The sequence below is a fragment of the Pseudochaenichthys georgianus genome, chromosome 2 (genome assembly GCF_902827115.2).
Source record: "Pseudochaenichthys georgianus chromosome 2, fPseGeo1.2, whole genome shotgun sequence".
Taxonomy (NCBI): Eukaryota; Metazoa; Chordata; class Actinopteri; order Perciformes; family Channichthyidae; genus Pseudochaenichthys; species Pseudochaenichthys georgianus.
In genome coordinates this window covers 11,696,837-11,714,336 of record NC_047504.1, presented here as the reverse complement: position 1 = coordinate 11,714,336, position 17,500 = coordinate 11,696,837, and the positions used below count along the sequence as shown (strand labels likewise).

Genomic DNA, 17,500 nt, shown 5'->3' with positions numbered 1-17,500 from the left:
GAACGTTGAATTTCCCATCTTACCTGGTACTAATGCTCTCCAGAGAGAGCTGGTGAAGCCATCTCCTTGCACCCACGACATGTGCATCAGCTCTCTTCGAGCTCTTCTGGTTATGTAACGTCTGAAGATCCTCCGTTTCTCCTATTTCCACAGATACCTCGGCAAAGACGATGTGGCCGAGGCCTCCCTGAGCAAGGCCCAGCAGGAGGGGGGCAGCGTCCGATTGGTCACCAAGGAAGCCTTCTTCACCAAGAGGAAGTCATTGGCGTCAGAGAAACCGCCTGCTCCAGAGAGGTAGTTGAAGGGTGGATGTCCTCAGGTCTTAAAGAGTCTCTACTTTAAAGAGTCCTCTCCTGCTGATGTTCAGGTGTATATCAGTATGTAGTGTCTCTACTTTAAAGAGTCCTCTCCTGCTGATGTTCAGGTGTATATCAGTATGTAGTGTCTCTACTTTAAAGAGTCCTCTCCTGCTGATGTTCAGGTGTATATCAGTATGTAGTGTCTCTACTTTAAAGAGTCCTCTCCTGCTGATGTTCAGGTGTATATCAGTATGTAGTGTCTCTACTTTAAAGAGTCCTCTCCTGCTGATGTTCAGGTGTATATCAGTGTGTAGTGTCTCTACTTTAAAGAGTCCTCTCCTGCTGATGTTCAGGTGTATATCAGTATGTAGTGTCTATACTTTAAAGAGTCCTCTCCTGCTGATGTTCAGGTGTATATCAGTATGTAGTGTCTCTACTTTAAAGAGTCCTCTCCTGCTGATGTTCAGGTGTATATCAGTGTGTAGTGTCTCTACTTTAAAGAGTCCTCTCCTGCTGATGTTCAGGTGTATATCAGTATGTAGTGTCTATACTTTAAAGAGTCCTCTCCTGCTGATGTTCAGGTGTATATCAGTATGTAGTGTCTCTACTTTAAAGAGTCCTCTCCTGCTGATGTTCAGGTGTATATCAGTATGTAGTGTCTCTACTTTAAAGAGTCCTCTCCTGCTGATGTTCAGGTGTATATCAGTATGTAGTGTCTCTACTTTAAAGAGTCCTCTCCTGCTGATGTTCAGGTGTATATCAGTATGTAGTGTCTCTACTTTAAAGAGTCCTCTCCTGCTGATGTTCAGGTGTATATCAGTATGTAGTGTCTCTACTTTAAAGAGTCCTCTCCTGCTGATGTTCAGGTGTATATCAGTATGTAGTGTCTCTACTTTAAAGAGTCCTCTCCTGCTGATGTTCAGGTGTATATCAGTATGTAGTGTCTCTACTTTAAAGAGTCCTCTCCTGCTGATGTTCAGGTGTATATCAGTATGTCGTGTCTCTACTTTAAAGAGTCCTCTCCTGCTGATGTTCAGGTGTATATCAGTATGTCGTGTCTCTACTTTAAAGAGTCCTCTCCTGCTGATGTTCAGGTGTATATCAGTATGTAGTGTCTCTACTTTAAAGAGTCCTCTCCTGCTGATGTTCAGGTGTATATCAGTATGTAGTGTCTCTACTTTAAAGAGTCCTCTCCTGCTGATGTTCAGGTGTATATCAGTATGTAGTGTCTCTACTTTAAAGAGTCCTCTCCTGCTGATGTTCAGGTGTATATCAGTATGTAGTGTCTCTACTTTAAAGAGTCCTCTCCTGCTGATGTTCAGGTGTATATCAGTATGTAGTGTCTCTACTTTAAAGAGTCCTCTCCTGCTGATGTTCAGGTGTATATCAGTATGTAGTGTCTCTACTTTAAAGAGTCCTCTCCTGCTGATGTTCAGGTGTATATCAGTATGTAGTGTCTCTACTTTAAAGAGTCCTCTCCTGCTGATGTTCAGGTGTATATCAGTATGTCGTGTCTCTACTTTAAAGAGTCCTCTCCTGCTGATGTTCAGGTGTATATCAGTATGTCGTGTCTCTACTTTAAAGAGTCCTCTCCTGCTGATGTTCAGGGTTATATCAGTATGTAGTGTCTCTACTTTAAAGAGTCCTCTCCTGCTGATGTTCAGGTGTATATCAGTATGTAGTGTCTCTACTTTAAAGAGTCCTCTCCTGCTGATGTTCAGGTGTATATCAGTATGTAGTGTCTCTACTTTAAAGAGTCCTCTCCTGCTGATGTTCAGGTGTATATCAGTATGTAGTGTCTCTACTTTAAAGAGTCCTCTCCTGCTGATGTTCAGGTGTATATCAGTATGTAGTGTCTCTACTTTAAAGAGTCCTCTCCTGCTGATGTTCAGGTGTATATCAGTATGTAGTGTCTCTACTTTAAAGAGTCCTCTCCTGCTGATGTTCAGGTGTATATCAGTATGTAGTGTCTCTACTTTAAAGAGTCCTCTCCTGCTGATGTTCAGGTGTATATCAGTGTGTAGTGTCTCTACTTTAAAGAGTCCTCTCCTGCTGATGTTCAGGTGTATATCAGTATGTAGTGTCTCTACTTCAAAGAGTCCTCTCCTGCTGATGTTCAGGTGTATATCAGTATGTAGTGTCTCTACTTTAAAGAGTCCTCTCCTGCTGATGTTCAGGTGTATATCAGTATGTAGTGTCTATACTTTAAAGAGTCCTCTCCTGCTGATGTTCAGGTGTATATCAGTATGTAGTGTCTCTACTTCAAAGAGTCCTCTCCTGCTGATGTTCAGGTGCATATCAGTATGTAGTGTCTCTACTTTAAAGAGTCCTCTCCTGCTGATGTTCAGGTGTATATCAGTATGTAGTGTCTCTACTTTAAAGAGTCCTCTCCTGCTGATGTTCAGATGTATATCAGTATGTAGTGTCTCTACTTCAAAGAGTCCTCTCCTGCTGATGTTCAGGTGCATATCAGTATGTAGTGTCTCTACTTTAAAGAGTCCTCTCCTGCTGATGTTCAGGTGTATATCAGTATGTAGTGTCTCTCCTTTAAAGAGTCCTCTCCTGCTGATGTTCAGGTGTATATCAGTATGTAGTGTCTCTCCTTTAAAGAGTCCTCTCCTGCTGATGTTCAGGTGTATATCAGTATGTAGTGTATTTTTCTTTATATTGCATATTCTACAACAACTAAAGGCTGTACACTATTCCTATATCCTGTTAATGATTAATTACAAGTCTAAAATCCTCACACACATCAACATGTAATCTCATGCAGCCTTGTTTGTGTTTTCTAACGACGATGCCTCCACATGTAGATGCTTTGCTTCATCTTTTCTGTATTTTCATTTTCCTCTCCTTAGCTGTCTCCATGGAGATCTGTGTGTGCCTTGCGGGAGGGAAGCACAAAGGCCTCTCATTGCATGTTAGTACAGTAAATATAGACCATAATACAATCTACTCAGTGAGAAGCAAGCCGCTCACCCCAGGAGGGAATATCGCTATGGAAACCTGGCCCAAACACACACTCTTTTTCACATGTACACCATCTTTGATGTGCCATGAAGTCATGAAAGGATCACATTTAGGTAGTACCGAGCCCCGGGGCTGAATTATTAAAGACCGTGGTACCGGTAAGCTCCGACGTTATCGGTTTTTTATCGGTAAAAAATGTCGTATGTATTATTGCTACACAAACATTATATTGCAGTTTCAGTGTCGCCAACTCTAATATGCAAGAAGACTGCAACATGTGATTATTTTTAGTATTTTCGATCTTTCCAATCCAAACGAGATCTCTCTCCCCCGTCTGTGTGCGAGGGGGCGGGGCAGTTTACACACGCGGCTGCTACATGCAGCAACACACACACACACACACACACACACACACGGAGGAGATGGCGGAGAGAACGCAAGGTGTGGTTAAACTTTACCCGTCTCGATGCTCGTTACCAAAAGTGCAATAAGAGTTTATCATGTAAGGGCGGTAACACGAGCAGTTTGTCTAAACATTTATCAAAAGTGCTCCACATCCAGACGGAGGAATGCACCGGGTGTCTTTCCAGCAGCTCTGTAGCCCCGTCCACGAGCAACGTTTCCACGTCAGGTGTTCTGCATGCTAGCAGCGACACACGAGTTGACTACATGATACAAACATGGGTTCATGATGAGAGGAAACTTGAGTTATTTATTTAGTTACAGTTTCAGCTATTCTGTCATCAGATTATTTAATACCATTTGTTAAAGCATTGTTGTTTCTTTTGATGTGAAATATTATTTATTTAACTTAATGTAAATAAAAAGCAATGTTAATTTTGTACACAATTTATTTAGTTAATTTATTAAAAAAAAAATCTCCAAAAGAACCGATAAGAATACCGTTAAAAGACCGGATCGATAAGCGGTATCAATAAAAGTAGTAGTACCGTTAAAACCTTAACGATACCCATCCCTACATTTAGGTCTTATTATACATGTTCGTGCCACTTATGGAATAACAAAAGTATCTCTAAAAATACGAAATTACATTTTTAACAAAAGCCAAGCGGCCGAGATGGGTTTCCTCCGCCGGGTGGCTGGCGTCTCCCTTAGGGATAAGGTGAGAAGTTCGGTCATCAGGGAGGGACTCGGAGTTGAACCTCCTTCGCGTCGAAAGGAACCAGTTGAGGTGGTTCGGGCACCTAGTTAGGATGCCACCTGGGCGCCTCCCTAGGGAGGTGTTCCAGGCACGTCCAGCTGGGAAGAGACCGAGGGGTAGACCTAGGACCAGGTGGAGGGATTATATCTCTTCTGGCCTGGGAGCGCCTTGGGACCCCCCAGTCAGAGCTGGGTGATGAGGGGAAAGGGACGTGTGGGGCTCTCAGCTGGAACTGCTACCCCGAGACCCGACCACGGAGAAGCGGGAGAAGATGGATGGACAAAAGCTAACATTGCTTTTGAGCTAACATAACAACAACGTGTGTTTTTAGCTGAAGAATACATATATGTATATTTTTTGAAGGCTAACATTGATGTCTAACAACACAGACATAAATTGTACATGTTGTTAGCATAAGACTGTATTTCTCTAACGTGCTAAGAGAGTTGATTTGCATACGACTAAATTCCCCATTCAAATTGAGGATAGTTTCCATTTGAAGGGCGATGATGATATAAAATATGACGGCAGACAATCAAAGCCTCTTAGTAAAACTCCTATAGAGGACTTCATAGTAAAAACGGCATATTTTAAAATGAGAAACACAACATTGTTCCATTTCATCTGCTGTGGCGGGCTCTCTGTCCACAGGAAGAATTAGATTGTATAAAACCTAATCTCCCTCTCCACTGATTGACGCTCGTCTCTCACGCCTTTGGTTTCGTACGGAGCGTAAGAGACGAGCTTGACGGTAAACACTCTGGCATGTTGCGTGACTCCTGGGGTCATACACCTCACTCCGCCGTGGAGAGCTGTCAACTTCCTTTGTGCATACATGCATTTTAATTACTTTGAAGCTCGATGTAAAGGACATATCATAGCCGTCTAATATGCATACTCATTAGTCGCACACCGTGTATTCCTGGGTTTCACGTCTTCTCTAAAGTACCGTGTTTCCACCGCTCTGTGTGGGCTCACCAGTAAAAAGTCTATTTCCGTCCCCCTTCATCGGCTAGATGTTGCTGGCACAGCATCGTCTCTTAGTACTTCCAATTCTTGGTGTCTTCTCAACTTTGAAGCGGCAAGGTTCCTCTTTGTGAGGGTGCTTTTTTCTTCTCCATTTCAATGATTAAATCTCGCTCTGTAGTGCCGTGTCTCTGGCTCTTTGTTCCCTCTCTGTCAGTCTGCATTGTAAACCATGGGGAAAGAGAATGTGGTCCATCTGTCCTCTCCAATGTGGCTCGAGCACCCTGCTGGGACAACATGGCAGACGCCCAAACCCGCTGTCCTCTGCCAAAAGGACACACACACACTTGAAATGCTCTGCAGATGCATCACCATCATGTATATATGCGCACAGTATGGAGACACTTCCCACACACCAGCCATATGTCCAACAGCTCTGCAGCTGCAGCACAAAAAGCAGATATCATTTTTAAATTGCATGAATCCGTTCTGAATTGTGTGTGTTCTTCTAATGCTGAAAGAACTGAGCTCTGTATTGAATCTGGATGTCGGCGTGCAGGCCGGGTCAAGGTTACTTCCCTTTGAAGTGAGGTGTGCAAAGGGGCGGAAATCTGCAGCAGCCAAGGGCCTCAATCAGACAGATATGAAGAATAGATTGCACGGACTGAATCCATTTATAAATCAAAATAAAAATATTCCGAAAAACCCAATTTCCTGTAAATACCTTTGAGTACTTACTAGCATTCTCCTGCATTCACATTAAATCATACCTACAGTCCTGTTAGGATTTGCATATCTTAACATATTTAATGCTTAAGTATTAGCATTTATACTGGACTGAGCTATCATGGATTGTATTTTTTTCCATATAAGAAACTTTGTCTACATTTTGTGACGGCCCCGAGGCCTGAGGGCGTTTCTCAATGTCGAGTAAGGCTGCTCCAGAGATTTCAAGCATACTACGTCATCGAGTACCGCCGAAGTGCTGTTCCAATGTCCAGCATACTTGGATTTCTACCGAGGCCGGGCGTGCTTCGTTTGGAGAAATGTCGAGGCTGCACATGTGTAGACTCCGCGGTCTAAAAATCCCCACAATGCTTTGCGCACGGACCACTTTCCCCAAATCTGTGGTGGAAAATGTAAGGCGGGGCCTCTCATGTGACGCACACCTGCTCGCCTGTTCCGAATGCCAGGAAGTATTCTTGCTTCGCTTCTGAAGCAAGATGCTCGGAAGACAAGTACAGGCATACTCGACATTGAGAAACGCCCTCAGTGTCTCTCTCTCCTCTTGGCTCGACTGGACCTTGGTTTGTGTGTCTTTGCTTTAGACACATGTTCACACACTAATAATAATAATACATTTTATTTCTATAGCGCTTTTCTTGAACCCAAAGACGCTTTACATTTGGGAGGGAGGGTAGACAATCATAACAAAAACAAAACAACAAAGAAATAAAACAGAAAAGCAGTCAGGAGGAAGTTGGTTGAGAGGGGGCGGGGCTTATGGATACAGAGTTGAAGAGGTGGGTTTTGAGGCGGGACTGGAACAGGGTGAGGGACTCAGACTCACGGAGGTCTTGGGGGAGGGAGGTCCAGAGCTCCGGAGTCTGGCCTTGGGGATGGAAAGCAAACCGGCTGCGGTGGATCTGAGGGACCGGGGGGGTCGGTAGAGGATGAGGAGGTCAGTGAGGTGGGGGAGGGGGGGGGCTTTGAACGTGAGGACCAGGAGTTTGTAGTGGTACAGACTACACACATTACTGATGAACTGACTTCATAATTAACTTAGTTTCCTTAAATAAAGATACTTTAATTGGATACGAAGGACGTTTGGTCTCCTGTTGTTGTCCGTCCGGAAGCCAGGGCGTGACAAAGTATATTTTTGTCAGAATTTAATTCTTCTCACGTTACATTTTCCAATAAATAGTTGCTTTTCTCTTCATGCAAACTTGACACCTTGTCGTTTTTCACAATGTTTAACACTTTAAATGGTATGATATCCAGATTGAAACCAACTAACTAATGATTTGTATCTGTTTTTACATTTCTTGTGTGCTGTAGATGTCTTACCCATGTCTTGTATGTATTTTGGAGGATGTTATGGATGTGTCACGGTTGGGATAATGAAGTTAAATCAATCTTGAGTCTTACATTTGAAACTTCTTGACACCAAATACATTTTTATGAAGCATTTACTCACGAGTCTCTGTCATACATTTCTTGAATCTTATATTTTTAATGTATACATGTCTTCCTCTGCGTCTCTGCAGCCCGGTCAGCGAGTCCTGTGAATAATGTGGGATAATTGAGTTGAATCAGTCTTGAATGATACATTTTAAACGAATACATTCTGGACACTTTATCCACTCGCCCAAATTGTGGCAGATCAAATAAATAAGTATGATATCATTTATGCTTTTTAATCGTCAGTGTAAGTTTTACCCATGTTTTTTATGTATTTTGGATAATTTTACGGAAGTGGCACCGTTAGAAAATCCAAATAGCCTTCAACGTGGGCTTGTAAAAAATGTTAAAGCTTACCTTTTACTGACATTCTGGATTATATTTATTTCCACACCACATTCATTTCTATTCTTGACACACTGAGGATTTCACTGAGAATAACTTTCTCCCTCTGTGTGTCTCTGCAGTGCAGTCAGTGAGTCCTGTGAGACGATGGAGGATCAGCCGCCCTCAGAGTCAGGTTTCCTGCAGGCCGTGGACAGTGACGGCGTCCCCCTGTGTCTCTCCTGCCAGCAGCACTGCTCCACCACCGGGGGGGCCTGGGACACCCGCTTCTGCAGCCACAAGTACAGCAACACTCAACACATGCAGTTTAGAAACAAGATTAACCTCTGTGTGTTGTCTTCCTGTCAGAGATGGCAAAAGTACACTCGTCCTTTACTCAAGTAGAAGTACAGATACTCGTGTTTAAAAATACTCTGGTGAAAGTAGAAGTTCTGACTCTTTACTCAAGTGAAAGTAAAGAACTTTGAAGTGTACTTCAGTAAAAAGTACCCATAGCTAGCAGCTGCTTTAAAGAGTACCTGACCTCCCTTTGTATTAATAGAACAGTAATGTCATTGTTAGCTAATGAATGTTTCCATGGTGACCAACGGCAACATGACAACGTTTCCATTGGTCCCTCTTCTTTAGAGAAGACCAGGAAGTGATGGATACACGGATCGTGTTCCAACCAATAGGCACGCAGTGACTCTAAAGAATAATGATCACGCACCAACACACATTCAGACTAAAGGAACCAGCTGTTTGGAGAATGAGAGAAGTAGAAAGTACAGGTATTTGAGTTCAACATGTAAGAAGTAGAAAGTACAGGTATTTGAGTTCAACATGTGAGAAGTAGAAAGTACAGGTATTTGAGTTCAACATGTGAGAAGTAGAAAGTACAGGTATTTGAGTTCAACATGTAAGAAGTAGAAAGTACAGGTATTTGAGTTCAACATGTGAGAAGTAGAAAGTACAGGTATTTGAGTTCAACATGTGAGAAGTAGAAAGTACAGGTATTTGAGTTCAACATGTAAGAAGTAGAAAGTACAGGTATTTGAGTTCAACATGTGAGAAGTAGAAAGTACAGGTATTTGAGTTCAACATGTGAGAAGTAGAAAGTACAGGTATTTGAGTTCAACATGTAAGAAGTAGAAAGTACAGGTATTTGAGTTCAACATGTGAGAAGTAGAAAGTATAGGTATTTGAGTTCAACATGTGAGAAGTAGAAAGTACAGGTATTTGTGTTCAACATGTAAGAAGTAGAAAGTACAGGTATTTGGGTTCAACATGTAAGAAGTAGAAAGTACAGGTATTTGAGTTCAACATGTTAGAAGTAGAAAGTACAGGTATTTGAGTTCAACATGTTAGAAGTAGAAAGTACAGGTATTTGTGTTCAACATGTGAGAAGTAGAAAGTACAGGTATTTGAGTTCAACATGTAAGAAGTAGAATGTACAGGTATTTGAGTTCAACATGTGAGAAGTAGAAAGTACAGGTATTTGTGTTCAACATGTGAGAAGTAGAAAGTACAGGTATTTGAGTTCAACATGTAAGAAGTAGAAAGTACAGGTATTTGTGTTCAACATGTGAGAAGTAGAAAGTACAGGTATTTGAGTTCAACATGTAAGAAGTAGAAAGTACAGGTATTTGAGTTCAACATGTTAGAAGTAGAAAGTACAGGTATTTGAGTTCAACATGTTAGAAGTAGAAAGTACAGGTATTTGAGTTCAACATGTAAGAAGTAGAAAGTACAGGTATTTGAGTTCAACATGTGAGAAGTAGAAAGTACAGGTATTTGAGTTCAACATGTAAGAAGTAGAAAGTACAGGTATTTGAGTTCAACATGTGAGAAGTAGAAAGTACAGGTATTTGAGTTCAACATGTGAGAAGTAGAAAGTACAGGTATTTGAGTTCAACATGTAAGAAGTAGAAAGTATAGGTATTTGAGTTCAACATGTGAGAAGTAGAAAGTACAGGTATTTGTGTTCAACATGTAAGAAGTAGAAAGTACAGGTATTTGGGTTCAACATGTAAGAAGTAGAAAGTACAGGTATTTGAGTTCAACATGTTAGAAGTAGAAAGTACAGGTATTTGAGTTCAACATGTTAGAAGTAGAAAGTACAGGTATTTGTGTTCAACATGTGAGAAGTAGAAAGTACAGGTATTTGAGTTCAACATGTAAGAAGTAGAATGTACAGGTATTTGAGTTCAACATGTGAGAAGTAGAAAGTACAGGTATTTGTGTTCAACATGTGAGAAGTAGAAAGTACAGGTATTTGAGTTCAACATGTAAGAAGTAGAAAGTACAGGTATTTGAGTTCAACATGTTAGAAGTAGAAAGTACAGGTATTTGAGTTCAACATGTTAGAAGTAGAAAGTACAGGTATTTGTGTTCAACATGTAAGAAGTAGAAAGTACAGGTATTTGTGTTCAACATGTAAGAAGTAGAAAGTACAGGTATTTGAGTTCAACATGTTAGAAGTAGAAAGTACAGGTATTTGAGTTCAACATGTTAGAAGTAGAAAGTACAGGTATTTGTGTTCAACATGTGAGAAGTAGAAAGTACAGGTATTTGAGTTCAACATGTAAGAAGTAGAATGTACAGGTATTTGAGTTCAACATGTGAGAAGTAGAAAGTACAGGTATTTGTGTTCAACATGTGAGAAGTAGAAAGTACAGGTATTTGGGTTCAACATGTAAGAAGTAGAAAGTACAGGTATTTGAGTTCAACATGTAAGAAGTAGAATGTACAGGTATTTGAGTTCAACATGTTAGAAGTAGAAAGTACAGGTATTTGAGTTCAACATGTTAGAAGTAGAAAGTACAGGTATTTGTGTTCAACATGTGAGAAGTAGAAAGTACAGGTATTTGAGTTCAACATGTAAGAAGTAGAATGTACAGGTATTTGGGTTCAAAATGTGAGAAGTAGAAAGTAAAAAGTCGTAGTGGAGTAAAGTACTGATACCAGAAACATGTACTTGAGTACAGTTACAAAGTATTTGTACTCCACTACTTCCCTCCTCTGCTCCCTGTGAACTCTGGCAGGTTAAATAACCTCGTCTCCCGACACATGAGAAACCAGAGGACATCAGGAGGATTAAGATCCACATAAATTATAGTGTGCGTGTATTTGTTCTTATCTGCTTAAGTCTTTACTTGGAGCACCAGGCGGGAGGGTTTCCTGCAAAGAGGGAAATGAATGCCCTCATCAGGGACCAATCAAAAAGCATATTAAATGAACTTTGAAATTGTTTGCCATGGCTTCAACTTCCCAGTGCCGCCTGTCCTTTGAGACAAAGCCCACCCATCTGCTAGATTAAATCAAACTTTTATGCAAAACAAAATTATAAGCTATAATGTGGATTTCACCTTGATGATTTACTTACAGTTTTTTGATGAGTGCAATAGCTTTTAACTGAACTACAACTCCGATTTTATAATAGCCCTCTTCGTAATCTTTTCACCGATCAATTCAATCCATTTTACACTAAAATATGAATGATATTTCTAAAGAAGTCTCTGGATGTGTTGTTGTCCCTGAGCCAGACACTGCTCACTCACACTGTCACCTTGAATAAGACCGCCTACATTTTAAGTGAAAAAGCGTCCTTTTCTTTAAGTAGAAATGCAATTTCCGTAAGTGGTTTTCGAGAGCTGAATACAGGTCATCGAGTCAAGGCGAGATCCTTCGCTGAGCCGAGAGACAAAAACATCTCTTCCTCACAGAATAAAGGAACTATTTTTGTTCTAAGTATTGTTGGGGAAATACTCTTCCAATATTATGTTTGAAAAATATCTCGCGTCCCCGGCGTGAGCTTCAACCTCAGGATCCATGTATCTGTGATCCTCTCCAGAATGGAAGTAGTCATCACATACAGAGATTAGATTAGATTAGATTCTTTAATGACCACACAGCCAGGCTGGTGGAATTTGTGTTCAGTGCAGAGTATTACAGCTTGTTCCATACAGTTCAACATACAATAAACAGACAATAAAAGTACAGCACAGGGCAAAGACATATCATGACATAAAGTTCAAGGTGTGGTGGATTGATATTGTTCATTGGGGTTATTTAGAGTCCATTTAGTGTCCGTATTGCAAAGGGGAAGAAGCTGTTTTTGAAGCGGGCGGTTTTGGCGGACAGTGACCTGTAGCGCCTCCCTGAGGGCAGAAGTTGGAGGACATGGTGACCTGGGTGGGAGGGGTCAGAAATGATTTTCTTTGCCCTTGTGACATCAACTAGTTCCTGAGCAGTGTCCTTCATATGCTGATAGACAAGAGAGGGAGTTACACAGTCACAAGATGGAGGACTACCGGTTCTTGTAGGAAATCATACATCCTGCTGTCACGAACAAAATACTGAGTTTTTCTCAAAATCTGAAAATTCTTAATTTTTCTCAAATTTTGACTTTTTCTTCAAATCTAAAGATAAGATTTCCTCAAAATTCAGATTTCTTTCCTCAAAATTCAGAATTTGTCTCAAAATTAGTAAAAATTCTGACTTTTTCTCAAAATTCGGACTTTTTCTGAATACTTACAATTTGTAATAATCACTCATCCCCGGCTTGAGCTTCAACCTCAGGATCCATGTATCTGTGATCCTCTCCAGAAAGGAAGTAGTCATCACATACAGAGCATCCTGAGCAGTGTCCTTCACATGCTGATATCCAAGAGAGGGAGTCACACAGTCTCAAGATGGAGGAGTAGAAAGCAGTATTCAATGTTTACTTCAGATTAGCTCCACGTCAGAAATGAGCATGCTTGATGTCTCTCTCCATAGAGGCTGAATCATCATGTTAATCACATAGCTATCATCTGCCTCAAACAGTCCTGATGCTCTTCTGGGTCATCACACATCCTGTCATGTTCAAGCTACAGTTGGGATACTTTGTAGCATGCTACTCTGACATTAGAGGAGGACATTCAGTATTTTCCCAACAACTTTTAAAGCAGATGATTTTGTTTCCCCGCCCACAGGTGCCAGGACGAGTTCCAGTTGCGCTCCAGCCAGACGTACATGCGCTCTCGTGTGCTGGAGACGGAAAAGGGCGTCTGTCAGCAGTGCGGCCTCCAAGCACACGAGTTGTTCCTCAAAGTACGGGACGCCCCGCCCGACCGGCGCAAGGAAATGCTGGAGAGCACTTGGCTCGCGCAGATGTCGCTCAAACAGGTGGAGGAATGGCTATTTTATTACAGATGTTTCAAAGGAAGCCATGTTTGTTTTCTGCAGTTCATTGGCAAGTACACGCCTCGTTAGAGCTGAGCACAAATGGATTAGCATCAAAATACACTTGAAGAATGGAAGTTTCTGGAACAAGGATTTTAGCCTTTGCATACCCTTTACATCAGAGGTCACCAAGGGCCAACATTAATCCAAGAGACACTTATATATATATATATAATTAATTAATATGTTCACTTTGTTGAACAAATTATCTTTTGTTTATAAGCCATGTGGGACTTCTCGCTTGCTGCACGTACCCTCTAGAACAGTGCTTCTCAAAGTGTGAGCGCCCCCTAGTGGTCCGTGAGTATATTGGTAAAATTTCACATTTGAAATAAAAAGTTTTCCGCACTCTCGCGGGAATATCTCCGCAATGGAGCGAGCTTAAGTTTCACTTTCGATTGCACGATATAGCCCAGATAAACACCTTCATCACACATGTTGCCACTTGTTTGTACCATTTTCAGGCGATTTGTAAAAAACGATGTGTTTTTGGATATTTGTGGAGTTAGGTGGTCCGCGAGTGTTTTTTTATTGGTGGTCCTTGGTATGAAAAAGTTTGAGAAACTCTGCTCTGGAATAAGAAAACGTTAAGCAATCGAGACATGAATGATAACCACCATCACAGCTTATGAAATGTAAAAGAATTGAAACAGCCATCATACCGTGGCACATCGGTCTGATAGTCCACTGTGCGTCCTCTCTGCAAGCAGTTACTACTGAGGCCTGTTGACGGTGAGAAAGCCAGTGCTCCACAATTTACTGTCCACTTGTAGTTTACGATGTATTGCTGTATTTGTTGAAAAATAAATATATTATTAATAAATAATTCCCCCTCTTGCTGACCTTGCTGACGTATCCATTTCAAGGCATAGTATAAAGAACCCAAGAACCAGATCCAGCTGTACTTTTGTATTTACTCAAATCGAGTCTGTCTACACAGTGGAAAGTACAAACAATTGAATATAACTGTCTCAGGAACACGAGTACCTCCCCCTTACAACACACACACACACACACACACACACACACACACACACACACACACACACACACACACGCAGGTTGAACTGCCCTCCAAGGGGCCAGCTCCCAGTAAATGGATTGCTGGGCACATTGATTTTTTTTTCCAGTGCCAGACCTCGACCAGTAAGCCTGTTTGATTTGGTTGGCTGTTATCCTGCAAAGCCAGCCCCCCCCTCCTCCTCCTCCTTACACACACACACACACACACACACACACACACTCACACACTCTTCCCAGTGCCGGCGGCAGTGGCAGCATCAGCGCCGATCGATGCAAGCTTTAGAGGAAACAAACTTAGCCAAATGATAGGACGGTGCAGTGGTGGAGGAGCCTCGAGATTATAGGCTCAGTCTTTTGGTTCATACTGGGGGTTCTGGTGTGTGTGTGTGTGTGTGTGTGTGTGTGTGTGTGTGTGTGTGTGTGTGTGTGTGTGTGTGTGTGTGTGTGTGTGTGTGTGTGTGTGTGTGTGTGTGTGTGTGTGTGTGTGTGTGTGTGTGTGTGTGTGTGTGTGTGTGTGTGTGTGTGTGTGTGTGTGTGTGTGTGTGTGTGTGTGTGTGTGTGTGTGTGTGTGTGTGTGTGTGTGTGTGTGTGTGTACCTTAGGGTGTCTTTCAGTGTGTGCCAGTATGTGTATAACAGAATTCAGCCATGTGTGTATTGGTATTTCGGGGGGGTGTGTATGTGTGTGTGTATATTCGTGTGTGTGTGTACCTGTCTTTCAGTGTGTGCCAGTATGTGTATAACAGAATGTAGCCATGTGTGTGTTGGTATTTTGGTGTGTGTGTATTTATTATGGCCTTTCGCTGCCTGTCAGCAGAATCTCGTTGTGTGTAGTAGTGAGTGCGGCGAGGTGCATGGTTTTGGCACCAAAGCAGGTTCTATTGAATGGAGAGTGTGTGTTGGAGACGTGAACTCGCCCCTGTGAGACGGCCTGTTCTTTAAATCTGTTGGGATCAATTCCAGCTGGCTGCCTTAATGTCGGCAGCACTCAAAGCACCAACATGGATTTTTCTCCCTCAACTCTTCCCACCAGGCTTCTCTCCTCCTCTGTTTCTAATTCTCTCAATCATCTTCTGCCTTTCCTCTTGCCTATTCTCTTCTGGTCTGTGTTCGTTATTATGCTATTTCTGTCTTTCCCTGTTGTCTCCGTTTCGTGTCAGGATACAAAAGACACACCAACAAGCGAAATACTTCAATGTCCAGGTTGAGTTGTTCCCAGGGTTCAGTGATGTAGTCCTGTAAAGATACGATCCAGAAGGTCTTGAGCCTAAAATAAAGTTTTTTTTTTGGTCCACATCTGATCGGGGATCCGTAACGTAAGGTCAGAGTTCACCGTCAGTGCACTAAACGTATTTTCTTCACAATCATACAGCGTTTCTATCTGAGGTCTTATTGTTTCCTGCCACTTGCACACCTTGCCGTCACGTTCACTCCTTGAGGCTTATTTGTTTTCATCACCTCGTGTTGGAGCACTGCAGAAGCTCCCCTGCGGTGCGAGGCTTTGTTTAATATGTTCTGTCTGTTTGTGGAGGAGAGCAGGTGCTGTAATAAAACAATTTAGGTCACTTTTTTAAAGATTAGATTCAACGTTATTGCCGTATTGTCGAGTACTGAGACAACAAAGTGCCGTTTCTAACTAGAGCATATTTTCTGATGTATAAGGAACAACTAGTCGGATATAAACATTATAAGCAGTTAACATTAGAAACATGTCACAGTAGAGGCAAAAAATACACATATAAAACCTTAAAATTAGATTAATAGGGCCACTTTAATATGTGAATCCTATCTCACCTGCATATCAGTAAAACAATGATAGCAACTACCGTACTTTTCGGACTACAAAGCGCACCTGCATATAAGCCGCCGCAGCAGCTACATTGTCTGTCTGTCGGTTCCACTTTTACTTTGGCGCGCGACCTGTCTCACTCTTTTCCCGCTGCTTAAAGGTGGCGGGCGCGGACCGGTCCTAGAGCCCGTAGAGTTAAAGGTGGTTAATTTTACCTGTAAAATCCATAGATTTAGGAGGTCCCCTAGTGGCCGTTAGCTGTACAAACAAAATGGGGGAAAAAGTTGCGGTTTATAGTCCGAAAAGTACGGTAGTCTTTTCTCCACATTTTGCAACCATAGACATTGATATAAAACCCCAAAAATGTAGTCCAGGTAAATGAATAGTGTGCAGGTAAAGACATCACATCAGTTAACAAAAAAAAGGGAACTTTAGTATAGATAAAAGGTCTGGGAGGGCAGGGCAATCACACACCGTTGTTGTCTCTTTAGTACAGTATGAGGAAAACCTCGAAGGAGTGTGTGTACCGAGGCGCTCACTGTTAAACTGTGTGTGTGTGTGTGTGTGTGTGTGTGTGTGTGTGTGTGTGTGTGTGTGTGTGTGTGTGTGTGTGTGTGTGTGTGTGTGTGTGTGTGTGTGTGTGTGTGTGTGTGTGTGTGTGTGTGTGTGTGTGTGTGTGTGTGTGTGTGTGTGTGTGTGTGTGTGTGTGTGTGCAGCTGAACGTGATGATCCGCGCCCCGGTCGAAGGGGATTTCTGGCAGGTGGACCACATCCGGCCGGTGTACAGCGGAGGAGGGCAGTGCTCTCTGGAAAACCTGCAGACTCTTTGCCCCGTCTGCCACAAAGCGGTACGTGCTCCCATAACACCCGCTTCCAGAGCCACGAGGCTGAAAGGGGCAAAAGCAATCTGTCTAACATTTAAGATGGACCTCTCCTTTATCCCCGTACAGAAAGAAAAGCCTCATCACTCATGTTGAGGATCATGTGTGATGGCAGTAATGGTGAAACGCATTGATCAAAAGTCATACCATGCTTCACAAAGCTATATATTGCCAGTAATAACATCACATGTGCCTGTGGGACATATTGATATATAGCCCTCAGAACATCTTCCTCCTTGAGCTTTTGCAGTCGATATTTCATAATCACAGACCTCTTAAAAAACAGAAGTGATTGGTTTCAGATTAAGTATCATTGTAACCTCAAATGTGCTTTACTTTCACGCCAGCTGTCCGAGTGGGTGTCAGGTTGGAAGGAAGCGCTTCACATGTGGAGAGCTGCTCGTACCGATAAGAGGAGCCTCTCCATGTTTATGCCACCACTCAGACGCTTTAATCTAGAGATGCTCGATGTATTGATCGCACTTTTCTCTTCAGATTTAACCTCTTACATCATGTTGCATGTCCCCCCCCCCCCCCCCCTCCGCAGAGGACGGCTCAGCAAGCCAAAGAACGGAGCCAGGAGAAAAAGAGCGTTGCAGCCTCCAAGGTTGCATCAGACATCAGCAGGTTCTTCTTCAGGAAGTGAGACGATGGGCTTTCTGACAGCGAGGATGAAGATGC

General features: G+C 42.3%; 1 protein-coding gene across 1 annotated transcript in view; it reads left to right on the top strand.

The window, feature by feature from the left end:
- LOC117456287 (DNA annealing helicase and endonuclease ZRANB3-like) overlaps nt 1-17,500 on the top strand; it is a 50,150-nt gene that overhangs the window by 32,468 nt on the left and 182 nt on the right. Inside the window, exons 8-12 of the mRNA XM_034096112.2 lie at nt 154-294; nt 8,046-8,204; nt 12,879-13,071; nt 16,655-16,786; nt 17,367-17,500. The exon at nt 17,367-17,500 is cut by the window's right edge and continues 182 nt beyond it. Of these exons, the coding sequence (XP_033952003.1) occupies nt 154-294; nt 8,046-8,204; nt 12,879-13,071; nt 16,655-16,786; nt 17,367-17,465 (724 nt within the window). The 3' untranslated portion in view covers nt 17,466-17,500. The remainder of the gene's footprint in view (nt 1-153; nt 295-8,045; nt 8,205-12,878; nt 13,072-16,654; nt 16,787-17,366) is intronic.